Raw genomic sequence first — 27,679 nt, forward strand, 5'->3', positions numbered from 1 at the left:
CCGGACCCTTCTAGCTTCCCGTCGCTTCCTTTTTCCGCCTTGGCCCCACCCACCTCCGGCTCAGCGTTTCCGGCTCAGCCCGGAAGTAGAGCGCTTCCGCTTGGTTCTCCCGTCCCGGTAGGGCTCAGGTGTCCCGGCTTCTCCGAGGCTGGCACCGGGAAGGGTGTCCGAGCTCACAGCCGGGCGGGCTCAGCGTCGTCCCCTCGCTTGTAGTCCCGTTCGCCGACTTCGGGGCGACATGGCCGGGGCCCGTCGCGGCAGGCCGGGCGTGAGACCGCCTCTCGCAGCCCGCGCGTTCCCGTGGCCCCTGGGCCGGCGATCACCGGTGTCGGCGTGAGCCGCCGCTCGGCGCCCGCGGGCCCCGCGCTCACGGCCGCATGGCCTCCGAGGAGCCCTCGCCGCCCTCGTCGCCGCCCGCCTCTCCCGAGCCGGAGCTGGCGCAGCTGAGGCGGAAGGTGGAGAAGTTGGAGCGCGAGCTGCGGAGCTGCAAGCGGCACGTGCGGGAGGTGGAGAAGCTGCTGCATCACACCGAGCGGCTGTACCAGAGCGCCGAGAGCAATAACCAGGAACTCCGCACGCAGGTGCGCGGTCCGCCTCAGCCCCGAGGCCGGCCAGTGTCTCCCTGGCCGGAGCCAGAGCTTTCTCTATGGAGTCTTTGAAATCAATAAAGCCTAGAGCTGTTAAAAAAAAAAAAAAATCCCCAATGCCTTCGGAGCCAGCTGAACAGTGCAAGCCAGTTGGTGTGGACAACTGTCTCAGGGCAGGCGCGGATGAACTCCAGCACGGGCTACATGGTCTTGATTTGCTGTCCCACTGGCAATGGGCGCGTTTATTGTATTTTCCTTCTACGTCATGTTTGAGTTGTTTTGGTTGAGACCAAGGCTCACTTGCGCCTTGGACGCGCAGTGTAAAGGAGGATGGCCTCGAAGTTCAACTTTTGAACCTTCTGCCTCCACTTCGCAAGTGCTGGGATTTGGGGTTTTCGACACGGAATTTCACTCCGTAGTCAGCCTGGCTTAGATCCGAATTTCACTCTGTCGTCAGTCAGTCTGGCTTAGATCTCAAATACGTAGACCAAGATTGACCCAGATTCATGGCAATCCGGTCTCATCCTTGGAGGCTGGGGTTTCAGGCACGAAACAACACCCACCCTAGCCTTTTGAGTTTGCTTAAGGCTGAACTTAGAATCCCTTCTCATATCTTGAACATGCCAGTTGCTTATAAAATCTGGTTGATAATAGCATGCAGCTGAGAAGGTTAAAAGCAAGAACACAATTTAATTTTTCACACTGTTGAACATACTCCATGTGTAGGGTGATCAGAGTTATCCTCTTGGGGTCACGTGTAGAGAGGTAAACCTGTCTTTCTTACAGATACTAGGAGTGTGTTTCATTTTCATAATATATAGTAAGGATAAATACTTGACAGTTGCTTAAAAAATCATACATTTTTAACTTGACCATTGAATAGTTACATATTATCCTAACAAGTTATTTCCAGATACTTAATTTCAGTTTAATGTTTAATAAAACTATATCTCCAGGCTAGATACTGAAATGTCATCAAACTTTGCAATACTTTATGTGGTGTGTGTGTGTGTGTGTGTGTGTGTGTGTTTGGTATATTCCTACCTATATGCACATGGAGGCCAGAGAGAGACAACAGGTGTCCTCTTGTTCTACCTTATTTCTTCGAGACAGGGTCTCTTCCTTTACCAGAACCTGACTCTTTTTTTATTTTATTTTATTTTTTTTGCTAGTCTGGCAGCACACAATCCTCGGGGATCCTCCTGGCTCTACCACCCACAGTTCTGGGGTTACAGATGTCTTGGAGACCAAACCAGCTTATTCTGTGGTGCTGGGAAACAGACTCAGGACTTTGTGGGTTTAACAGCAAGTGTTCTTAACCACTAAGCCACTGTCTCTCCAGTCCCTGATATACTATTCTTAAAACTGCTGGGTTGAAATGACTTCTGTACCCATTGTTTAGAGTTACATTTGTAGCCTAGAAATTTTAGGCTCTTTTGGGCAGTGTAGAGAGATTCGAGGGAGAGAGAAAGAAAAAGAGACAGAGAAACAGAGTGGAAGTCATTAGGAGAGTGCTTGTAAGCAGAAAACCCTGGGTTGGATTCCTAACACCTCCCTCCCTATAAATAATAATAGTAGTAATAATAATAATAGCCGCAAAGTAGAGAAAGTCTTGCATCTTGCTGGTAATTATAATTACCTTCTAGTCAGCACTCCCTACTAGGAGGGTGGAGTGTGGTTATCTGTCATCCCAAATCTTTGAATAAGTTTCCTTTGGAGCAGTAAACAGAGGATGGCCTAATAGAAAGCCATACTATGTGCTGGTTTGGGGATTCACAAGCCTTTTGCAAAAGTTACTTTGTTTCTTAAGCTATTCCATGTGTAACATTGACACCAGGACAACTGATTTGTAAGGTTGTGTAAATAAGATGTTCCTCAAAGTCCTGTATAAATGTGGTAGACACTAAGTATTCCAGTTGACGGCGGCAATGGTGCGGTCAGCACCAGGGCAGGCAAGGCTCTCGTCTCCAGGGTAAGGAGTGAGAGGATGAATCTGAGAACCAGTGCCTCTGAACCTTTTCGCTACTTTGTTTTCTCGGCCTGGTTCCAATCCTGGTGGTAAGAGCAGACCTCACAATTCATAGAGTGCCTAGGTAAACCTGTGTGTAACTACTCTCATGGCCTTTTCTGGGTTTAAGCTTACTGATCATTAAATATTTAGAAGCTTTTTCATTTTTTTCTTTCATAAAACTCAGATGGGGATCCCGTCAGACTGAGGTGAGGCAGTTCTCATCCACTCGTGGGTACGTCCGCCCTGTTGCCCTGGCCTACAGAGCATCTTTCAATGGTGCTTCAGTGCACAGAGCACACAGAGGAACGATGCCACCTCTCGTGTTCTCTGGTCCATTTGCTGTAGTTATTCAGTGATAAGAGCAGAGAGGAAAAAGTACATACCACATATAAATAGCATTGCTATATTTAAGTAAATAACTCCTAGTTAGTGCGTGGTGGTAGAGAATTCAGTTCAGGTGGACACGTGTCATTTTAAAGCAAGAGCTGTCTGCCTTTGAGACTATGAGAATAAACCTTTAGTTTTTGTCCATGCTAGGGGTAGAACTTGCCTGTATTTGAACTGTATGTAGTTGGACTTTTCTTTCTACAGGATTGGAGACTGAGCCTAGGACCTCATGATCCCTAGGCAAGTGTCCACCACTGAGCTCCATTGCTAGATTTTTGGAGGGCCAATTTGAATGGTTTGCCTTTTTTTTTTTTTTTTTTTTTTTTTTTTTTTAGACTGGCTGGTCTCACCTGTCTGGCTTCATTGATCACCTGCTGGAATGAAAGGTGTGCACCACCACGCCCAGCTGTGATTTGGGAGTTTTCCTAGGAGTATGAAAACATCCCTGAGTGGGTCACAGTGTCATGCTCAGGTTGTCTATCTGGGAGATTGAAGCAAGGTTATTTGAGCCTTCCAGTTCACTATTTTGCTGTGCAAAATAAAGAGATCTGTGTTAAAAAGGAAGGAGAAAGCAGGGAGAGTGGAGATGAGGAAAGCCAAAAGCAAAGCCTTAGCTTGTGAATAGTTAGTTGTAGGGTTTCTGAAAAGGAACTGGCTGCTTTGGGCACAGGGCTAAGAATTGTACCAAGAAAAATGCCTCACAGTGTCATGAGAATGATAGTGCTATGTGTATCATTGGATTGCTTTATGGTTTATTTTCCTAAAGCTTTGTTTCCTTTCAGGTAGAAGAACTCAGTAAAATACTGCATTGTGGGAGAAATGAAGATAATACAAAGTCTGATGTAGAAGTACAGACAGAGGACCACGCTCCGTGGTCAATTTCAGGTATTCAGTGTCTAGTGGGCATGCACGAGTACCCTCAGAGCATTCACACTTGTTCAAGCAGTGTTTCTTTACAAATAAAAGACAAAATACATAAATATGAAGAATCTAATATTGATTTCTCTCTACATCACTTGGTTATTTTTCTTTTTGTCAATTTATGGGGGGCAAAATAGAAATGTATTATTTCTGTAATTTCTTTAATGTTTGTGTATGTTTTCAATGCTACACTAAGTATTCTGTGCTTGTTGCTTGAGTTAGGTTCTCAGTTTGGAGATAGAGCTAGCCTGGCACTTGCTTGGTAGCTAGCCCGGGTTGGCTTCATTTGTATCAACTTTCTACCTCAGGCTTTCTAATACTGGGAAAATCCCCTTTACCCCCCACTTACTGATCATACTTAATAATTTTGTCAGTCAGTAACCCACCTTCTGTTTTTGTTTTTGTTTTCTTATTTTTAAAAAAAAAAATCTGGTCTTGGCCTTGTGGCCAGATTTAATGGATGCTGTTTTGCGTTTGATACTCAGGGTTTCAATGGGTGCTATTTTGTGTTTGCTACAATTAACAGTTAAACTTCTTCCATACATCCATCAGCCGGGTCTTTCTTTTTGCTACAGATTATTATTATCAGACATATTACAGTGATGATAGTCTTCCCCGTAAAGAGCCGGAACTGTCTGCACAGCAGAGCCAGTGTGTCCAAGCTCCTACTAACGACGAGCCACAAGTAGACAGTGATTGCTATGCTGGTCCTGATGTAGCAGAATGTGTTAAACGTGGACAAGAGGACCTCTTCACCTCTGACTCACAGGTAATAAAAGGCTATCCGTGAAACCTGAGGCCCAGGAATTTATCCTTAAATTGCCATTATAGACAAAGACAGGATTCCTTGATGCACACTGCGATGCACATAGGAGTTAGAAATAGTCTTATGATTATGCAAAGAGTATCAGTTTTGTTTTGTCTTTTGAAATAAAGTTTTTTTTTGTTGCTCAGGTTGGCCTTGAACCCCTGAGCTCAAATTGTCCTGCCTCAACCTCCTGGGTATTGGTTTGTATCAATACATTCAGCTACGATTACAAAAAAAAGAACTAGGAATGTATTTATAGTTGTGACTGTTTTTGTGTTTGTGATTGCATGAACTAAAGGACTACTTGTCAGTCTATTTTAACTCAGTCCATGAACCTTGGAGCTCAGGAAGATAACCCAGGAGGTTAAGGTGCTTGTTAATGCAAGCCTGACAGCCTGAGTTCAGTTCTTAACCCTGGAACCTCCTTAAAGGCAGAAGGAGAGAACCGAGTCCACATGATTTTCTCTGACCTCCCAGATCAGCAAAATCAACAAAAAGAAAAAACTCAGAGTCAAGGTTAAATTGAAAAACACTTGAAAATGGTTCAGGTTGTAACTTGTGGCCATGTGTTTCCATTACAAACGGGAAACAAACTGAAGCAGCGTTCTGAGTCCTGGCCCTTTCAGGTTTGCTAGCGTCTAGCTGAGCGACGGTTGTGTCACTTGGCGTGATTTTGTCTCCACAGGAGAGTGCATCCGCATTAGCAGCCGAGGGCACGGCCTTGGAAGGGGCCTCGCTAGCGGAAAGCTTGAGAGCTGCCGCCGAAGCCGCTGTGTCGCAGACCGGCTTTACTTACGACGAGAACACAGGGTTGTATTTTGACCACAGCACTGGTTTCTATTATGATTCTGTAAGTATCTTTTTATTCTTTTAATACCACACTGTTGTAGTTTTAGTTGCCCGAGAGCAGAAGTTAAGTCCAGGCTGAGATAAAACAGTAAGAATTGGCATTTACAAATTATGGTTGAGGGCTTCCATCCTGAAATGCATTCTTCCCACGGTCTTGTCTGTTAGTGATGGTGTCTGTTGTCGTTTTTAAAAAATTGGTTGACTATAAATGGAGCTATCCTTCATTTCAAATATTTCTGTTTTTCAGTGTTTCATTCTCCTTGCTCATTTTCCTCCATATTCTGAACTCGCGCCTCCAATTTTTTATTAAGAAATAGAAAATTAATGAAGGTCATTGTTTACCAGTTGCTTAGACTTTAGCCGCCCGCCCCAAATTTCTTTAGTTTTATTATTAAACATTGAAAGTCAAGATTTTCTCGTAGTGTTAAAGGTTTGGGTGTTCGGCACCAGGACACTGATTTCGTTTGCAGCTCTCTGGTCTGTGTCTTATTTTTCATGCCTTCAAAACAGCTTCTTCCACTTTTTGTTAATGTGGTCAGTTGAACCATATGAAATCTCTATTTCTTATAAAGCAAAACACCATAAACAATGGCAGTCACTTGATGCAATTAAGATTAACTTTTTTTCTCACCAAGAAAACAGAACAGACCTTAAATGATAAAATATTTTTGAATATTTAAAGGTATTTTTTTTTTCTAATTCACTATCTTCTGAAAATACTATAGTTACTAAAGTAAACATATTCACTGTATTGGAATATATTTGACATTTTTGTTTATTTTTCTGCTTTGTTTCATTATACATGAATAAAACTATGTTTCTTGACTTTGAAAGGAAAACCAACTATACTACGATCCTTCCACTGGGATTTATTACTACTGTGATGTGGAAAGTGGTCGATACCAGTTTCATTCTCGAGTAGATTTACAGCCTTACCAGACCTCCAGCACAAAACCAAGCAAAGACAAAAAACTGAAGAAGAGAAGAAAGGAGCCAGGTTTTTGTACAGCAAATGATGGAAAGGTAATGCTTTCTTAATTTTTAATTTTATGGTGTTTTATTAAGCCAAAAATTTTATGAATGTAAACATCATTCTGAAGAAAAAAAAATCATTCTGTATCTTTGTATTTTAAATATATCCATTAAGGTATGAGAGTCTACGGAAGATTTAAATGAAACAATTTTTTTTCACAAACTCAGTCACTAGAAGTAGGTATTTTGTAAGTTTGAAGGCAATAGATTTATGATATATAAAATAGTTTACATTGTTTAGCTCAGAATAACATCCAGAAACTGATTTGGTAAGTTGCTTATTGTATGGTTTCTCATTCACAAAAGAAAAACAATTTGCGTATTGGCACAGATTCAATATTCTTTTTTTTTTTTTGGTTTTTCGAGACAGGGTTTCTCTGTGTAGCTTTGTGCCTTTCCTGGAACTCACTCTGTAGCCCAGGCTGGCCTCGAACTCACAGAGATCCGCCTGGCTCTGCCTCCCGAGTGCTGGGATTAAAGGCGTGCACCACCACCGCCCGGCCAGATTCAATATTTTTAATCAAGTAATTTCTTACCTATTAAACTGCAAACTTAAAAATGCATTCTTGGTAAATATGGAATGAGGTACATATTAGGGTTGAAAGAGTTTTTTGTTTTGTTTTAAATGATTTATTGTTTCTGTATTTAAATATACAGTGTGTGTGTATGTGTGTGTGTGAGTGTGTGTGTGTGTGTGTGTGTGTGTGTGTGTGTATGTGTATGCGCGTGCGCACACATGGGCATGCCTGTGGATGCAGAGGCCAGAAGAAGGGACCAGGTTCTCTGGAGCTAGGGTTGTGGTTGGTTGTGAGTGGATGCAGATGCTGGGAAGGACACTTGGGTCCACTGCAAGCACGTGTAACGGCCGGGCCGTCTGTTGTTTACGTTGAGTTTTGTTTTTGGGAAGAGGGTGACTTTATCAATAACCATAAAGATGGTTTATTTTCATTAGGTGGAGAACATATTTCTAGTAATTTGTATTTCAAAAGTCAAAACAAAAGACAATTTCTTTGCATAATTAACACAGCCATATGTATAAGAAATGGGGGGGGGGAGGGCCTGGTATGTACCTTACTTAGTATTGGAGAGCTTATGTTACATGTGCAAGGCCCTGGGCTTAATCCCTGGCATTTCAGAAATTATGTCAGGTGTGGAAAAAATTCAAGTCTAATGGAGTGAGACTTTGGTTAATTCAGAACATGATGACATAGCCGGGCAGTGGTGGCCCACGCCTTTAATCCCAGCACTCGGGAGGCAGAGGCAGGCGGATCTCTGTGAGTTCGAGGCCAGCCTGGTCTACAGAGTATGTTCCACGAAAGGCGCAAAGCTACACAGAGAAACCCTGTCTTGAAAAAATAAAAACAAAACAAAAGAACATGTGAAGGGAAATAAATTTATATATGAAGACTGGAGGGAATTTTAAACTCTCTTAGGCTACCATGGTGATTAGCACGTTATTCCAGCTCTTCTCTTATTTCTGCTCCCTGAATGGCTGAGGTTGGTGGTGTGTGACAAGTGTGTTGGCTGCACTGACATTGTTTGAATTGTGTGCTCTGGAAATTTTATCTCATGTTTTTTCTTAACCCAAAGAAATGTACTTGAAATAATAAATTCTATCAACATTTGGAATTAAGATTCTGTTGGGCTTATTGTCTGTCCTCACTGTGTTTTCTCTCTGGAATAGAAAAGTGTGTTAGTGAACGACTAAGAACCACTTTGGGATCTCCATTGTAGTGACTCATTCCCATTGCTAGAGTCTAAACTTGGAAGGGCAGGATTGGAAAAGCCCTCTGTCTAGCAGGAAGAAGATTGTGAGAGGTAGCTGTAAAGCATCCCAATTACTGCCCTTCCTTTTTAAGATACTCTCCAGCCTCACTTCTTACAGATGAGGATGTGTGGAAGGAAGGCAACAGGGCTAGGTATTGGGAGAATATTTTTATGTTTGCTATGTATACACACACACACACACACACACACACACACACACACACACACACACAGAGAAAGAGATGTGTTTCATTGTCCACATATAAGTGCCCTCTCTAAGACCTTATACCAGGAAATCCCTTATCAAAAGCACCTCCAACAGTTTCATTTATTTTCTCTCTTATGTTTTCCAAGAAGTGATGATGATGATGATGATGATGATGATGATGACTGGAAGATTGGAACACGCTTTTTTAAAGTGTAGACATAGTTAAGGAGATACCTTTGATCTAATTTACATGGCCTGTGAAGCTCCTCCTAGCTTTTGAGCCCCTTGCCCTTGTGTTTGCCCTTGGTGAGTTTGTATTGCTAAGAGTGTATATAGTTAATCACACTGCAGATACTCAGCCTGTCTCCAAACTCTGTTCATGCTGCTGTTCAAAATATGCTGTCCTGTTTTATTAAGTTACATGTGAACTCACTTCGTTACATGCGGCATGGCAGAAAGAGGAATGGAGTGTCACATCCCAAAGGGAAAAGAGAGCAATTACTCTGTGCCTCTTCTCAGTTTAAATAATATATTGTCTGCTGTACAGAATGGGGCCTGTAGTTAGTGACGGTGTTACTTGTCATGTGTACTGCAAATTGAACCCAGGACCTTGTGCGTATAAGTCACACATCTTACTGCTGAGCTGTATCCCTAGCCCGTGTATTATATTCTTTGAAAGTCACTATGAGAATAAACTTTGTGTTATGACCACAAAAAGCACGTAATGCACATGTTCATTGGCTTGATTTTTCATTCATTCTATAGTTTCAAATGTGCTTAATAAAAATACAGACTTTTAATTTGTTAATTAAAAATAGTTTGTTCATTTTTCATAAAACATGCCAAAAATTAGTAATAAATGGTTTATGGTAGACAGGTTGAACTTTTAGAATTAAAGGCATAGGAATAACTCATTTGTGTTTTAAACTTTGTGCATTTTCAGTGCAGCTAATGCTAAAATGTTTGGTTTTGGCAAAACCTCAGTTTTGATAATATTGATTATTTAAAGTCATGTGTGCTGCAAATTGAACCCAAGACATGTTGTTTATTAAGATATTTCTGTGTTTTATTTCTGTTGTCTTATTTAAAAACTCGGAACTTTAGAGTTGACACACTGTAGTTTTACACTGCTCAATGAGGGAACCACTAGCTGCATGTGACTGTGCATGGAGTGAAGGTCCTAGAGAGGAGGACATTCTGTGTGTACAAGATTCTGAAGTCTTACTACAAAAATGAACATACATCTTTTTAAGTTTTTAAATATGACTATTACAAAATTTAAAGTATAAATGGGAGTGACATTATAATTTTTATTATACAGCTTTCTTACAGGCTATTACACAAGCTACATCATAGGTGAGGGGCCTGGGCTGGGAATATTGGGCCTTGAGAATAAATGGAGGCTGTGGAGCATCTAGCACTTGGATATTGGTCCCGTGTGATGCTTTGCTGGGGATCAATAAGGAATGTCATGTTCTAATAGTAATGGTGTCAGGAAGCAGGATCAGCAGGTACAGGTTCCTGTTCTGCTGCTGTCCTGCATCCTCCCTGAATCAATGGGATTTTATACAGTGCTGTATGATGGTGATGTCGTCACTCACTTATTTTCTGCCTTCCTCTGTCTAGGATTTGAGTTCAGAAGACCAGAAAGTCTGCAGCGTTGAATATATAAACTGCAGTGAGGAAGACAATTCTGCCAATCTGAGAAAGAAGGCCAGAGTAGACACTCCCCACAGAAGCAGTCCCTTACGGCCCACTGTTGCAGTTAGCGGAAACACTGGAGAGTCTCCTGGTGATGACAATTCAGCTTCATCTAAGGATGAGGAAGTTAGAGAGAGTGAGAGCGAGCCGGAAGAAGGTGAAATTACAGACTCTCAGAGCGAGAATAGTTATGGTGAGGATAGTACCAGTGAGAACGAGGAGTCCTCGGGAGAATCGGAGGATGAAGGTACGTGAGTAAACAGTGCGCTCCGGTCACCCAAGAGCAGGACTGGTGAGAGCGAGCTGAGTAGGAGAGCCGACAGGCAGGCACACCGGTAATCTCCCTGGCGCTGGAGATTGTGAGAACGGTCCGTGACAGTTCTTAGAAGGTCGTGAGACGACGACCATCGCCACGTGCACTTCAGAAAGCCTCCATTAGACAGTTTAGTTAGAAAACTAAACTCTCAGTTCTGAGGTATGCTAAGGCTGTGCTGTTTATCATTTGCTTTTGCAATTGAACAGGAAAAAGTAATTGTCATTAAAAGCATAGCTCATGAAGTCACTTGCATAGGTGTTAGGGTCATTCTAACATTTTAACTTGATACGGAGATGCAAACAGTATTTTATAATTATAGTAAATGAATTAAATTTGTTCTCTAATAATAGTCATAATAATAAATCATATATATATATATACATATATATGTACACACACACACACACAGAATTTAAGAAGTTTTTTGTTTGTTGCTATACTGGGTATTGAACCCAGGACCCGAACATGTGCTGGGCCATAATCTACTATGAGTTCTGACCAGTGAAATTTTAGTTATCTGTGTGAAAATTAATTTTCTTCTTTTTTTTGTTTTTGTTTTTTGTTAGATAGAGTTTCTCTGTGTAGCCGTGGCTTTCCTGGAACTTGCTCTGTAAACCAGGCTGGCCTCAAACTCAGATCCACCTGTCTCTGCCTCCCTAGTGCCGGGGTTAAAGGTGTACACAACCAACCTCCTAACGAAAAATTAATTTTCATAGCGCTTAAATTAATGTTTGCCCACCTCTTGTCTTGGTAGATGAAGAAAAGATTTGGCCCCCCTGTATTCGGGTGATTGTTATTAGATCTCCAGTGTTACAGACGGGCTCGCTGTTCATCATCACAGCTGTCAACCCAGCCACCATTGGGAGGTAAGGATGCTTCATAATGTTGTGTATTTCAAAACAGTGGATGAGCAGTGTTGTCTTTCGAACGTTGTTCTGTGTGCTCTGGAAACAAAAAAGAGGAAAGCAACATCTTCATCGTAAGAAAGCACAGTTACACTAGGAAACTGATGTAAACAATGCTGTGTGGAAGCGTGCAAACTCGAGTGTGTCAGTGAGGGCAGTCCACAGCTAGAAGAAGCGCTGTGTGAGACCTCCATTTAAACATCGTGTAAAAACATACCTCGACCCTGTCATTGTCACTGCTGTGTTTCTCCGTGTTCCCCAATCACTAAAGTCAGTTTCCTTCTGCTGCAGAGAAAAGGATATGGAGCATACTCTCCGAATCCCTGAAGTTGGTGTCAGTAAGGTAAGACCTTTCCTCTCAGTGGTGGCCCTAGAGGGGAAAAGCTGTGTGTGTGTGTGTGTGTGTGTGTGTGTGTGTCTTTAGCTTGTATTCCAGTGCTTGGTAAGCTAAGTTTGGGAACAGCCTTGTACATAAGAGTTCTGAATCAGCCTGGGCTACATAACACAATCTCATATAAAGAAACAAAACAAAAGAGGAACCCAAAATCATTTTAGTAGAAACTTGACTTCTGTTTAATGAGAAGGTTAATAGTGTAGTAATACTCATGAAGGTAGTACCTATTTGTTTCTTCCAACGTTTGAGAAAAAGATTCTTTATCACAGTTTGAAAATTATGGGGCTTGTGTGTTTGGTCTCTTGTAGCCCAGGCCAGCCTCAAACTCACTAAGTAGCAGAGTCTAGCCTTAAACTCCGGATCCTCCTACATCTGCCTCCTAAGTACTATATAGGCAGGGGTCCCCATGCCTGGCCAGGATTTTTGTTGTGTTTTGTTTTGTGACAAGGTCTTCCTCCCCTTGTTCCTAGGCTGCCCAGGTAATCTGGCCTCAGCCGCCTGAATTAGTGGGAACATAGGTGGGTATCACCACACCTGGCTAATTATGTCTGAAGCAGGAGTTACAAAACATGGATTTAATTTAACATAATAAATAGTAGATAGTAAAATAGTAACTAGTTAACACAATTAAAGAAGAAATCCAACCCCCATTCCAAGCAGTTGCTTTGAATTTAGATGTTTTACCACCCATGGGTAGTCCAGCCTTTTCTACCTCAGGACTCCGTTTCCTCTTTTCTCAGACTTTCAGTGGCTTCATGTTGTAACAACAAAAAGTTGAGTTTTGCAACAAACAATTGCAGCTTTAAAACAGAGGGGAAGGGTTGGCTTCTGGGCTTCTTCATGCTGTGTGTTTCTAGTTCCATTTTGACAGTCTTTCTGGGAAGAAACGTGGAAAATTGAAGCCACAGCTTTGTGAATAGTAGGCAGGCATCTACCCTACAACTCCCAACTTTATTTTTACTTAATGGAGTAATGTGAACCTTACGGAGACTTCCTGTGAGTTTTGCGTATTAAAAATGGGATTTATGCTGGGTGATGGTGATGCACGCCTTTAATCCCAGCATTCAGGAAGCAAAGGCAGGCAAATCTCTATGAGTTCGAGGCCAGCCAGGTCTTCATAGTGTCCAGGACAGCCAAGGCTACAAAGAGAAACCCTGTCTTAAAAATCTTGCACAGGCCGGGCGGTGGTGGCGCACGCCTTTAATCCCAGCACTCGGGAGGCAGAGCCAGGCGGATCTCTGTGAGTTCGAGGCCAGCCTGGGCTACCAAGTGAGTTCCAGGAAAGGCGCAAAGCTACACAGAGAAACCCTGTCTTGAAAAACCAAAAAAAAAAAAAAAAAAAAAAAAAAAAAAAAAATCTTGCACAAAAGAATGGAATTTATTTCCTGTTATTATTTAGAAAGGCTTCCCCTGCATACTCATTTAGAAGCAGGAAACCCTCCTCATCTACCCTGTTCATTTACTTTGTGTCTCCAAAGAAAGTCCACCCTGTGACTTTCTGGTAAAGAATCCCTTTCCCACCTCTCAGGTAGGCAGAAATGCAGATAGCTGTGTGCTTGGTTTCTTGCTTTTGTTTGGTGTTAAAGTGATATTCTTTAGTAGGTAGATAATCCAGGAAATATGAGGCTAATAGCACATACTACTTATTCCCAGGTAGATGAAATCTGTATATTCATTCTAAAAACTTTCAATTTACCATAAAAGAAAACAGAAACAAATACTTGAGCATTGAACAGAAAGCTTTATGAGTTTTAAGAAAAATAGTAAAATTCACACATAGGTCATTTTGACTCAGTTTGAAGCTTATGAATTAAACAAATTAAAAAGGCAGACAATGATGGCCATCACAAAACTATGGCAGGATGTATTTACATTTTGTACAAATGTATTTTCTCCAACTCCATTGTGATGTCAGTAGAGCAGTGAGTCAAAGATACAGTCTGTTCACCTGGGGAGAATGTCATGGCTAACATGAAAAGCCATCTACTCTTTAGAGCAATATACACAATACAAATGTGAAGCCACCTAACGACTTCCCCCTAAGTACCTGCCTTGAGGGGATTTCTATCGGTCCAGAACAGATGCTACAAGCAGCTGAGGATGCAAATCTGAGGGATAGCAAATGAATCTAAGTACACTGAGTTCTTTAGTCCATTCACTTTATTCTTCTAAGTCAATTCCATCTACAGTTTCTTTCCTGCTCTCTTACTTAGCTCCTCTTGGTCCCTCCTGCTCTCAGTCCCTTCTGCTGTTCTATCTAGTTCTTTCCATCTCCGTCCTCATCTTTGTTCTTCTCCATCAATTCTCTCAGCACTCTGAGAGAACCAGTATATATACCCACACAGTAGTTCTTTGGCAAAGCATTGCAAGGCTTGAAGTTTTCAGGGTCTCAGAGAGAGGTGATAAGGATCCACACATAAAGCAATTAATTGTCAGCTTCCAATTACAACCCAAAAGGGGAGTGACTAAAAGAGAGTTCTCTGGTAGGGTCAACTAAAGGCTAAGATCAATTAGGGAATTTATGTGCTCAAACTATAGTCTAGAAATGGCTAGGTAGAATGTTAGGGGTCAACAAGAAAGTAAACTGTCTTTGGCGCCACTTTTCCCGCTCATCCCGGCTGCAGCTGCTTTCTGGTAGGGAGGGGGACATATGCTAGGTGGCTAAGCAACCTATGTCAGAGCATGTAGTATTTGGTTAGTAAAAGCACTTCACTCAGAGTAATTGCTGAGGAGAAAATCTAGGAATAGCACCTACCTGAGGAGGAATTAAAACTTAATTTGCACAAGAAAGCAGATTGGTACCTATCGCCTGTCTGGCCTTGTAGGCAATCTCCTTGGGTCAGTGGGAAGTAACTGCCTTAACTCAGTAACTAGCAAATGGCTAAAACATCATCCCAGGAATGTGAGCAGTAAATCTCTTAAGTTAGGATCTTGTGTAAATAACCCGGGGTGAAGGTAAGGGGCTGAAGGTTTCATTGGTAGTGGTTATTTTCTCTTATCTGTGAGATGAGCTAATGTTTATGTGCAGTTTTGTTCTTGGACAAAAAGGTATCTTTGCTAAAAATACTTTTGTACAGAGAATGGCCCTGGCCAGATATATGTTAATGAAAAGCAAACACAGCTGGGGACAGTTGTCCAATTACCCCAAATGTATAGGGAAAGTTGTGCCCAAGATTGAGATGCAATCCTGAGATTACATGTATACATAACATGGAGATGCACGGTAAATGGGGAGAATCATAGCTGTTATTGCACAAGAAGTTTACAACAAGAGACAGCCAGTTCATTCAAAAGGCAGTAATCCCATAACGCCGTGCGTGATGGTTTCCTCTAACAGAACCCTTAGTTCTGATAGGTTGACCTTCTGAGCACTAGTTGTCACCTGCTGTATACTCTCATGGTCTTTTGCTACCAGCGGCTCTCAATAGCCAACATTGAGGTTTTTTGTTTGTTTGTTTGTTTTTTGTTTTTTGTTTTTTGTTTGTTTTTTTTTTTTTTTGTTTTTCGAGACAGGGTTTCTCTGTGTAGCTTTGCGCCTTTCCTGGAACTCACTTGGTAGTCCAGGCTGGCCTCGAACTCACAGAGATCCGCCTGGCTCTGCCTCCCGATTAAAGGGATTAAAGGCGTGCGCCACCACCGCCCGGCTAACATGGAGTTTTTATTCACATTGATTAAAAATGATTCCTATTGGAAGCACAGTTTAGGAGAGTTTTTTGGAATAAGATCTGGCAGTGTGAAAACACTTGAAACCATTGAACACTTTTATAAAGTTACCCTAGAGAGTCTTAATGACACAGGCAGAGGAACTCAAGTGGCCAGTAAAAACTAGTCCCGAAGGTTCTCGGGACTGGAGAGGCGGCTCAGCAGTTAGGAGCACGAGCTGTTAGAGGACTTGAGCACCTATATCAGGTGACTCACTGCACCTGCACCTCCAGCCTGGGGATATGAGCCCTCGGACTCTGGGCACCTGCACAGACCCATACACAGACCTATGCACATACGCATAATTAGAAATATTAAAGGAAGCTTTTTAGAAAAAGATTTTCAGTAGAAGTCGGAGAAACTCAAAGTCAGTGGCAAAACTTTATTACACATTTGTAGAGTCATAGAAAATTTAAATTCTGACAAGAACCAGATTTGGTTAAGGATATATACGTGTGTGTGTGTGTGTTTATTTTTTGGGGGTGTTTTTTGTTTATTTGTTTATTTTTTTGAGATAGGGTTTCTCTGTGTACCCCTGGCTGTCCTGGAACTCACTCTGTAGACCAGGCTGGCCTCAAGCTCAGAAATCCACCTGCCTCCGCCTCTCAAGTGCTGGGATTAAAGGTGTGTGCCACCGCAGTGGGAATATAATTGATACATCCATTTTAGAAAGCAGTGTGGCAGTATTTATTTAGTTTAAGATTAGAAATTTGCCTAGAGGGGCCAGCTGAAGGCAGGATGGCTCATTAAGTTAGTGTGCTTGCTGCAAGCCTGACAGTCTGAGTTTGATCCCTAGAAACCATGGTGGCAGGAGAGAACCAACTCCACAAGTGGTCCTACGACTCTACACATGCACCCTGGCATGCCCATGCCCTGAAATGCCCGATGTACACCCAGGGCACCCCATAAACACACATACATACAAAACAAATAAATGAAAAATTAATTTAAATACATTTGCTTATAATGATTCGAAAGTTCTGTATCTTTCTCTGAGAAATAGCTGGAATGTGTGCAGATACTGTACACACAAAAAGGCTCAGAGCAGGTTTTTTAGTTTTAAAAAGTATATGTGTTTTACTTGAATGTATGTCTGTATACTGTAATCGGAGTTTTCTTTGGGTCGCCAGTTCACAAATAATGTCACGGAGACTTATTATCAATTATGAAATCTCAGCCTTAGCTCAGGTTTGTCTCACTAGCTCTTTATAACTTAATTTGTTTTTATCAACCTACATTTTACCAAGTGGCTTTTTACCTTTCTTCCATTCTGAATATCCAATTCCATGTCTCATTGGCATCTCCTCTGCGCCTTGATTATCTCCTCCTACTTCCTCTCTGCCCAAAAGTCCTGCCTATGCCTCCCGCCTAGCTATTGGCCGTTCAGCTCTTTATTAAACCAGTCACAGCAATAGATCTTTACACAGTGCACAAATATCCCACAACAGTGTGTCGCTTAGGTGCCTGGCATACACAAAGGCCAGAAGAAGGTGATGGATTTCCTGGGACTGGAGTGATAGGTGGTATAAGTCTCAGTGTAGATGAACTGTCTCATGGGGGCTGGGAATCCAACTCTGGTCCTCTGGAAAAGTAGCCAGTGCTCTTAACCCCCGAGCCACCTCTCCAGCCTGACCACAGCAATATTCTTAAAGATAGTAACACCCTAGAGAGTCTAGATACCCAGTTTTAGAAGTACTGATGTGGGCTTATTCATATAACAGAGTGACAGAGTCCAGTTGTGTCCACTCCTTGGACCAGCTGCGTGGTGTAATGCTAAGCCCATGAAGCAGAGCTGCAGGGTAGAGGACTGAAGTGCAGTCCTATGTCCTGACGATCCAGAGAACTTGCTTCCTTGAGAAGTTGAGTGTTTCAAGTCAGTTTGTATTGAGAATTATAATGATTTTAAATAGATAGTGCTTATGTTAGGGGGAAAAGTTCAAATTGTATGTATGGTATAATCTTACCTACATTTTTAAAAATTAAATTACAAATGAAAAATTGTAAAAAATAGGGGCAGGATATATACACAATTTCATCATAGCTAAAGTTGGAAGTATAGCCTCCATATACAGAGACTGTAATAATTTGTATTCAGAAAAAAGCATTAAGGGAAGTACAAGTGAAATGATCAGAGACTGACCCACACTATTGCGTGATAGTGAGTCAGCTCTGCTGAGAGCGTGCAGTGCTGTGTAATTGATGAGAGACTGACCCATACCACTGCATGATAGTGAGTCAGCTCTGCTGAGACCGTGCAGTGCTGAGTAATTGCTTGGTTGCTTTTCTTGAAGTTTCACGCAGAAATTTATTTTGACCATGACCTGCAAAGCTACGTCCTTGTGGATCAGGGCAGCCAGAACGGTACCGTTGTCAATGGGAAGCAGATTCTTCAGGTGAGTGACTGTACTGATCACCTGTGCAGGGCTCGGGTCCTGGTCGTTATAGATAGCATTTGGTTCAGATCAGAGTTCAAACCTTAATGTGTGACTTGGTTGGAAATTTCCAGAAAGGGGTAGAAAAAATATTTAGTAGATGTCGGTCTGTTGGGTTTTAGCTTCTAATTATGTCTCTGTTGCTGTTTAGGTATGAATGTATCATAAAGCTTATTTAGATTAAATATTGTTTTAAAAATGTGTGTGTGTGTGTGTATGTACATGCATGTGGAGGTCATAGGACAGCTTCCTGAAGTCATTTCTCCCAGCTGAGCCATCTCACTGGCCCAGGACTCAATATTCATAGAAGCAGCTTTGGTAGCCCTCTTTCCTGTGTGCTACTGTGAATGTAGCTCAGGTTCCTCCTGCATATCAAGCAGATGCTCTTCCTCCGATGGACCATTTGGCATCCTGACCTGCCTTCTGGGCCCTTTTCTTGTCTTAATAAAAATAATGCTCACCTGGGACTTTGCTGAAAACCAAATACCCTGATAAAGCAACTCCGGGAAGGAAGGGAACCGCCTGCCAGTCCTGGGGAGGAAGGCAGGGCTGTGAACAGGTGGTCGTGTTCTGTCAGACTTCAGGAAGTATTTACGCCATGTTGTGCCCGGAGGTCACCCTGAACTGTATACGCCATGGTGTGCCCGGAGGTCACCCTGAACTGTATACGCCATGGTGTGCCCAGAGGCCATAAGCAGCTCTAGATCAAGAAAGGCTGAGAGGAGGCTGAGTGGTTAAGAGTGCTCACTGCAGTCGTGAGGACCAGAGTCGTGATCCCAGTGCCCATGTAACAGGTCACACACCCATCTGAGCTCTGGCTCTGAGCAATTTCAGCCCCTCTTCACACACACACACACACACACACACACACACACACACACGCACACACGCACGCACGCACGCACGCATGTATGCACGCACGTGTGCATACACAGACAAAATTTTTTTTTAAAAAAGAAAGGCAGTTGCCTCTTAACATGTAACTCCCTTCTGATTATATGTTTTGCTAATAGATTAAAGTCCAGAGTGGGCTGGTGGGTAAGAAAATTGGTGAGTTTTGATATGATCAAAATTATAAGTAGCTTTTGGGGAACACTATAAAGGACTGTGGGATTGATCCCGGAGTTTGGTTCAGGGTAAGTACATATTCTACCACTAAGGTACTGTCCTGTTTTTCACAGTCCATCCACCAAGTTGTGTAAGTGTGCATGTGTCTCCTTTTCTGAGTTTTTCTCATTATCATAGGATATCTCTTACCATAGACACAATGTAACCAGGTGACTACTTTGTATTTCTGTTTCATTAAAAAATTTCTCCTTTAGCCCAAAACTAAAAGTGACCCCTACGTCCTTGAACACGGTGATGAAGTGAGGATCGGGGAGACCGTGTTGTCTTTTCACATCCACCCTGGCAGCGAGACTTGCGACGGCTGTGAACCAGGGCAGGTCAGAGCTCACCTGCGCCTCGACAAGAAAGACGAGCCTTTCGGTACGTGAGCCACTGAGTGTGGGGTCATGATGCTTTTTAGAACACTTCCATTCACTGAGTGTTTCAAACGCACCATGGCCCTTCCTGCCCCACCACTGAGCCCCGCCCATCCTTCCTGTCACTGCCATGTGGCTGAGATAGGTGAGTGTCCCGGCTTGTGTCTAGTGGTGTGGTGGTGTAGAGAAGGTGCACGTCCGTGAGTAGTACACGTGTGGGCTGCCTCCACTCAGAGTCCTTTCAGAAATCGTAGTTCTTAATTGGCTTTCAAATAGTGGGTTTCCAGAAGGGGTTTTCATACATCCTTAGTTTGGCTAGCCCACATCCCAACCCCTTCCTCTTCTCCCATCCACACTTAAACGTTGAACCCTTCTTTCTTCCAAGACAGGGTTTCTCTGTGTAGCTTTGCGCCTTTCCTGGATCTCACTCTGTAGACCAGGCTGGCCTCGAACTCACAGACATCCTCCTGGCTCTGCCCCCCGAGTGCTGTAACCCTTCTTTCACATCAAGTGTGCTCCACTTTACTCTCCCCGCTCTCCCGGGACCCCTGTGCCTTCCTGATCCTGCAGACACTCCAGCTTAATAGACACATTGAAAAATTTTCACATGGCGGAGTGAATATGTGACATTTTGTCCTTTTTTCTGGTCCTGGGTTAGGTATCTCAGCATAATATTTTCTGCTTGCTGATGAATGGATAATAATAATGTGATATACACAATGGAACTTTATTCTGTTAATGAAAAATAAGATTATGAAATTTCCAGGAAAAAATGGTTTGAACTGGAAAATATACTGAGATAAACTAGTATTTTTTAGTAGGTATTAATTTTCTATGAGGTCTGTCATATTCAAACTCAGTTTTTCCTTTTAGTTGGTCCAGCATTAAGTAAGGAGGAGAAAGAGTTGGAAAGGAGAAAAGCGCTAAAGAAAATACGGGTGAAGTACGGTCTGCAGGTAACGATGTTGATTGTTATTCCATTGTTCAGTGTATTGAGCACATTTTATATGGTTAATACTATTTACCATGACTACTTACATAATTTCTGTAGTTCCGGTGTTTATAACTTAACTGCTGAAGTTGGAGTTGAAAAATGTAGTAGGTTACATTGAAGTAGACAGTTGTGGTTTCCAGAAACCTTCATTAAAATACTGAATGGGCAGAGGATGCTGCAAGCATTACTACGTAGCTGTGTGGACCGAGAGTGAGTCCGGAAGGAGACTGTGAACCTATACAGAGAGCTTGATTTGAAAACGATGGGATGGGATGGAGAAAGGATGCCTGCCACTAGGATGATGGATGACCCCATGCAGAGGACAGAAACCACAGAATGAACGACAGGAGCAGAGTGTTGGTCCATGTTATATGCCTTATAAACATGTTTGCAAGGTAGTTCACTGCGTAGAGGCACTTGCTGCCAAGCCTGAGGTTCTAAGTCTGGTTCCTGGGACTCACATGGTAGAAGGAAAGGAGTGACTCTCACAAATTGTCCTCTGACCTCCATGGGGGTGGACTGGCACATGTGTGCACATGGATACACACAAAATGACAGACTAATGTAAACGTAACAACATCTTTAAAATGTGAAACAAACGAACTTAAAACTTGTAGGAACTTGCCCCTGTCAGCACTAGTTATTGAATTCAGGACCTCGAGCATGCTAGCAAGGGTTCTTCTGGCACTGAGCTATGTCCCTAACCCCAGGAAATCTTTCTTAAAAAGAAAAGATTAAGGTTAGGTTGCTGGGCATGGTGGCACACCCCTTTAATCCCAGCACTCAGGAGGTAGAGGCAGGCAGATCTCCATGAGTTCAAGGACAGCCTGGTCTACATAGTGAGTTCCAGGCCAGTCAAGGTTACATAGCAAGATCTTGTCTCCAAAATAAATAAATAGATGAGAAAATAAGATGAGGTAGAGAAAGGAGGATAGTTCACTTGGTAAAATGCTTGCCCGGAAAGCATGTGGGCCTGAGTTCAGATCCCCCAGCACCCATCTGAAGGCCAGGATGGCAGTGCATGTTGTACCACACTGCAGAGGTGGGGTAGGAGGACCCCTGGAGCTGCTGTCCAGTCAGTCTATTTGAGTCAGTTGACCCCTCAAACCTAAGGTGGAGAACACTTGAGGAGGACTGCTGATAGTCTGTACCTCTGACTCCACGTGCACATTCACATGCAAGTTTAAACAGAGATTTCTGAGGTGTCTAACACCAAAATCACAACCCATGGGGATAAAGAATATGAAGATAAACCATAGGCCAGGAAACACTTGCAAGTCACATACTTGATGAGAAACTTCCATCTGGAATTTACAGAACACTGAAAATGAGAGAACAGCTTAGTTTAAAAACAGGCTTGTAGCTAGAGTTTTCCTGCCTTGCCCACAGTCAGGACAAATCTTTGTCACCCGCCAGTCCCACAGCTGCTCAGACCCAACCAAGTAAACACAGAGACTTATATTGGTTACAAACTGTATGGCCGTGGCAGGCTTCTTGCTAACTGTTCTTACAGCTTAAATTAATCCATTTCCATAAATCTATACCTTGCCACATGGCTCATGGCTTACCGGGATCTTCACATGCGGCTTGTCATGGTGGCGGCTGGCAGTGTCTCTCTCACCCAGCTTCCTGTTCTCTCAATTCTCCTCTCTGTTAGTCCCGCCTATACTTCCTGCCTGGCCACTGGCCAATCAGTGATTTATTTATTGACCAATCAGCAACACATTTGACATACAGACCATCCCACAGCACAGGCTCGTAGACAGCGCACATACTCAGTCCTCTCTACTTGGAGATTTTTATGAAGAGATGAATTAAATTCATTCAGGGCCAGCCTTGTGCTACCGTGTGTAATAATTATCTTTCTGTTGCTGTGATAAAATACTAGGACCAAAAGCAACTTAAGACAAGGTTTAGTTTAGCTTAAAATTTCAGAGAGATAGATTGTTAATGTTGGGAAAGGCATGCATGACGGCAGGACCAAGAAGCTGGTCACAAGGGACGCAGAGAAGGAGAGCAAGAAATGGAACAAAGTTATAAACTGAAAGCCCTTCCCAGGGACATACTTCCTCCAGCGAGGCTCTGTATTGCTAAAGGTTCCATAGCCTCCCAGACAGCGCCAGCAGCTGTGGATCAGTGTTAAATACATGAGCTTATGGGGGACATTGATCATTCAAACAACTACCCCGTGTTTTTTTTTTTTTTTTTTTTTTAAAAGGTACTAGATTTTAGCAGACACTTCCCAAAGAAGATACAGTTGGAAAGTAAAGACACAAAAAACATTCAGTAAGGAATATCGGAATGTGAGTTCTTACTACAGTGAGGTACCAGTGAGCATCTATAGAATAGTGCGAAAATTGTAAACTGACAGTACAAATCATTCACAGGATTATAAGGAAACTGAGGCTCATATGTGGCTGTTAGGAATGTTGAATGGTGCAGTCACTCTGGGAAAACAATGTAGTAACTTCTGAAAAGTTAAAAGGGCTGTAGGTGTGTCTATCATTCCAATTTACAGTATTTGCCTGAGAAGTGCAAACGTAGTTTTCTACAAAGATTGGTGAGCAAGTGTTTGTAACTTGTCTTTTAGTAACCCTTTCAAACTCAGAGATTCAATTGTCTCAGTTTAAATAGGAATGAACAAACCTTGCTGTGGTCTTAGAGTAGAGTACCATTAATTAATTAAAAACAAGGACCATTGACACTGCGTGTGACCTGGGGGCCACTGGCACACCTGTGTGCACCTTTACCACGAGCCTGCCGTGCTGTGGAGGTTCTTTGGAATCCTTAGAGAAGGGGGAAATAGATGTTTTCCTCTCAATCCCAGGGGTTCGGGTCTTACCATTATGTGTGCATCCCTGATGTGTATGGGCATGCATGCCACAGTGCCTCACAGAGGTCAGAGGGCAGCTCTGTGAAGCTGGGGCTCGTCCATTTTGATGTGGGTTCTGGGGCTCAGGTCTCAGGCCTGCATGGCAAGTGCCTTTCCCTATTGAGAAAGCCATGAACACTAGTTCATACGACGTGAGAAAGGCCAGGGCAGTTAGTGAAAAATGCACTGGATTTCCACATATGACCTCCCTGTGCTGTTGTTTATTTTGTGTCGGAGCGAAGATGGCCTGTCTGATAACCGGCGGCCCATACAGCCTCTTGTTTTCATTCGTGACTGCGGAGGCCCCAGGGAGCCATGGTTACTAAACTATTTTCATTTGCTTTCGGTTTTCTCAATCGATGGCTTGTGGTTGTTAAGAATATAGACTATGAAGATGAAAAAGCGTTGAAGAATCCAAAATATAAAGACAGAGCTGGAGAACGCAGAGAGCAGGTTGGAAGCGAAGGAACTTTCCAGAGAGACGACGCCCCTGCATCTGTTCACTCGTGAGTGTTGACTGACACCTCTGAGATGAGACTTCTTGTGAAGTTTTCTTACCTAGTAGTTCTTTTCTCATGGTAAAGTGGCTTTGTTAACCAACATGAAAAATGTGATTCTGAGGCCTATAATATGACCACACTTTGTATTAAATTGGCTACCTTTTTTTTTTCATTCCAGGTTGAGTCAGATTGAATCTTCCATGCAGAAATGAAAATGATAAAATTGTGATTTTTCTCCCTTGTTCCCACACTGTTTTAGCACTTGTGCCAGGGTTAATTTTATAATTACAGTTGCTGGTAACTTCCTTCACAGTGTGTAGAAGGGATGTTCTACTGTGCACGGAGTCAGGTGATGAACTGTAGATGCAGCAGGCAGCAGGACAAACACATTAGGGAGAGAGCGTTCCTTGTGCTGGACAGTAGGAAGATTACATTAGAGTTCAATAAGAAATAAAGAATAAGTGCCTTGGCCTGCTTCCCTTGGCGTATTATAAAAGAAGTAGCACCACACAGCGAGAAAGTCATAATACAAAATCAAATCTCTCACATTAGAAAGTCCATCACACAGAGTGCAGGTAGGGCACAAAGGGTTTCATTTCCCCTTTTTATTGGTTCATCCATATGTAGAGAAAGTCATAGTGTTCTGTGCTGACTGTTCAACCTGTGAGAATGCACGTTTCATGGACAAGAAGTGTCACTAACCTTTGACCTGTGCTAACTAACCTTTGCCCTGTTCTTCCCAAAGTCAGTCACCGTCCTGACAGCGATAGCTTCATTGATTCTGAAATGTTAAGTGCATGGGCAGTACAGTCTTCCTGTGGTGTCTGTAGCCTTTTGTCCGGTGCGGCTCTGTTGGATGCTGCTTGTTTTCGTTGCCGGAGAACGTGCTTTGTGAATGGCCTCAGTTGGTCCGTGTGGACATCGAGTGCCATATCCTTTGTTGCTGTTAGGTTTGCTTGCTTGTACATGAGTCATTAGGTGCATTTCTGTTAGGTAGTGTCTCTAGAGGAGAGTGTGGGTCCTCCACATTAGGAGGTATTGTCAGTTTTTAAAAGGAGCTGTACTGCTTATTTTTAATGCATGAGTTTATTGTACATATGGCCTTGAAAGTCTTTATACATCAGTTATCCTCTTAATTTTCCTCTACAGTGAAATTACAGATAGCAACAAAGGCCGGAAGATGTTGGAGAAGATGGGCTGGAAAAAGGGAGAGGGCCTGGGGAAGGATGGTGGAGGGATGAAAACGCCGGTAAGACTTGTGTTCTCTCTCATTCATAAATTCTTTGACTAGACGGTGTAGTAATGAGCCAGACCTTGCCAGGCGCCGGGGCTACAGTAGGAACCCAAAACAGACCCGATGAAGGCCTTTGTGTGTTCTCACTTAACACGTGTGGGTTTGGGTTGATACTTTGTGCTTCGGGAAAGCCTTGTCTAGAACGTTTTTCTTAAATCCAGACTATTAAAGTGTTATTTCCTGAATCAAAGGTTCTCGTGCTTTTTAGTTGTATGGGTTTTTAAGTTGTTTGCTTTAAAATGTTGAGCATTAAACCCAGGGCCTTGAACATGTTAGGCAAGCACTCTTACCAAGCTACCATCAGTCCTTTTAACATTTTTAAATGACATTCTTACTAGTCTGGTATTGAACATTGCGGGAACAGTTGGTGTTAGTTCACACATAGGCAGATTCTGCATTAGCTGGAGAGACTATTATGCTTAAGAGTCCCAGAGCTCTGTATGTACACTACAGAGAATAATGTGTAGAAAACAATGCATCAGTTAAATTCTATAGTCCCAGAGTCAATGGGAGACAGCGGCCGGCTATCTTTAACGCTCTCTCCATAAAGTGACCCTTGTAGTACGTGATATCTACCGAAACAGATGGGCCACAGCATGAGTTTGTGCTGGTTTTCTCATTTTCACTGGAGCATGATAGGAAGAATAGTTCTGGAATAGACTCTGAGTATGTATGAGCCTTATCACTGAGGAGTCTTTGGGCATGTTTGAAGTTACGATGCTTGTGTAAGGTGAGGATGATAAGAACCATTTCCAAGGGTGTCCTGTAGATAAAGCTCTGAGCGTTATGTAAGGCACCAGTCTCTGGTAGCTTCCTAACATGAGAGGCCTTCATCTCCTGCTGGGAGGGTAAACAGCAGTCAGATTCTCTTCATGGCTCTGTGCACAGCCCTGGACACGGAGCCCACACTTTGTGCATGCCAGGCAGACCCCGCAGTGTCCAGTGACCCCCAGGCCTCCTCTGACGTCTTAGTGCCTAGTCCTCTTGTATATTTCCTTGAGTGAGGCTAGGGCAGGGCTTTCAACGGCCCACGGCCTTTACTTTGGGTCAGAATGGACCATTCAGGTGTGTCCCTCCTGTGTCTGTGGACTGAGCAGTCTAGCTATGAATGCAGCCTAAACAAACAGAAACATACGTAAAACAGAGCGAGGCTCTTGTGTTGTTCATTTTTGGGGTGACTATTCAGAGAATAAACTTTGTAGATAGGAATATTCATCACAGTTAAAAAAGACAAGCATAAAGGTTTGATCACGGCTGCTTAAGGAACACGTGTTTAATAGAGTCGGCTGTACTTAGCTCTGGCAAGATAATGCAAACAAAATGTGCTAAAGCTCCATGGGAAATGGTACATGTATTCCTGTATGTATTATGTTTTCTTTGTGTGAGCCTTTAATAAGTCAAAGAATTACAGGCAGATGTCTACACAGCTGTGGCACACAGCAGGTTTTGGTGTGTTTCGGTTCTAAAACAAGTCCTCTGTTCAACTCTCATAACAGATCCAGCTTCAGCTCCGACGGACACATGCAGGCTTGGGGACAGGGAAACCGTCCTCTATTGATGATCTTCACTTTCTCCAGAATAAGAGCAAGAAAAACTGGGACAAAGCGAGAGAGAGGTTTGCAGAAAACTTCTCAGAAACTAAACCTCTGAAAGATGCAGCAGGGGCCACGCCGTGGGTGAAGGGGTCTGCAGAATGAAGGTCGGTCACAGGAAAAACTGGAGCCTTGAGAAGAGAAGAGTTTGAAAACTATCATTGTAGAAACTTGGGTCCTCAAAAAGTCAGTAACAGGAGGGAACGCTTCAGATGGTCCTCTTGATCCACACGCGTGTGAGGACGTGTGCTTTACAGCTTGTAGAGAGCCTTTTAACTCGGGCAGGAGTGGAATGAACTCACACAGGAAGTGGACTGAAGTTCACGGAGCACAGGCAGAGCTTGTCAGACCTTTGCTGTTTTATATTGTCATGTACCACACCTGTAGAGGGCAATAGCCATGTGAGCAGAATTCAGACAACCACTAACGATGTGAGTGGACGTTTGTCCTGTCTCTGTGTTCACCGTTAGAAGATGCGCAGACAGGAAATAGCAGACATTTATAAAACAATTCTATGTGGATACTTGTTTACACCTTTTAGAACCTAGGTTTTTTGTTTTTTTAAGTTGAGAAACCCTGAGTAGTGGAGCATAATTTTATCCTTAAAATAACTGCAGTAAATTGAACAACTGATGAGCAGGTGACATGCTATAGAAAATTAGTCTCAAACTGTTTTCTTCTGTGAAGAATGTTGATTTGTACTATATATTCAGCATTTGCCTTTGGGTTTTTCCTAGCTGATGAAATATTTGATATAGACAACTGGGTGCGTATTGGCATATTCAATGTGCTAGCATTTTTAGTTTTGATAAATACCATTGCGGGCAATGGGGTTGTGCCAGAGAAACCTGACAACTAGTGCAGATGGATTACTTAGCCAAGGCTTCAAACACAAACATTTGCTGGAAATGTCTTCAAATGCA

The 27,679-nt window shown here is 42.8% G+C and overlaps 1 protein-coding gene across 1 annotated transcript; it reads left to right on the forward strand.

Annotated features, from left to right (window-relative positions):
* The first annotated feature begins 81 nt into the window (after positions 1 to 81).
* Positions 82 to 27,679, forward strand: Aggf1 (angiogenic factor with G-patch and FHA domains 1). The gene is made up of 14 exons (XM_059276333.1): positions 82 to 581; positions 3,768 to 3,870; positions 4,482 to 4,675; positions 5,400 to 5,564; positions 6,398 to 6,586; positions 10,197 to 10,518; positions 11,342 to 11,453; positions 11,784 to 11,835; positions 17,880 to 17,981; positions 19,343 to 19,508; positions 20,378 to 20,460; positions 23,749 to 23,876; positions 25,020 to 25,119; positions 26,661 to 27,679. The coding sequence occupies exons 1-14, from the start codon at positions 378 to 380 to the stop codon at positions 26,859 to 26,861; spliced, it is 2,121 nt and encodes a 706-aa protein (XP_059132316.1). The 5' UTR covers positions 82 to 377; the 3' UTR covers positions 26,862 to 27,679.

Source organism: Peromyscus eremicus, chromosome 11 (assembly GCF_949786415.1).
Source record: "Peromyscus eremicus chromosome 11, PerEre_H2_v1, whole genome shotgun sequence".
In the NCBI taxonomy this organism is placed as follows: domain Eukaryota; kingdom Metazoa; phylum Chordata; class Mammalia; order Rodentia; family Cricetidae; genus Peromyscus; species Peromyscus eremicus.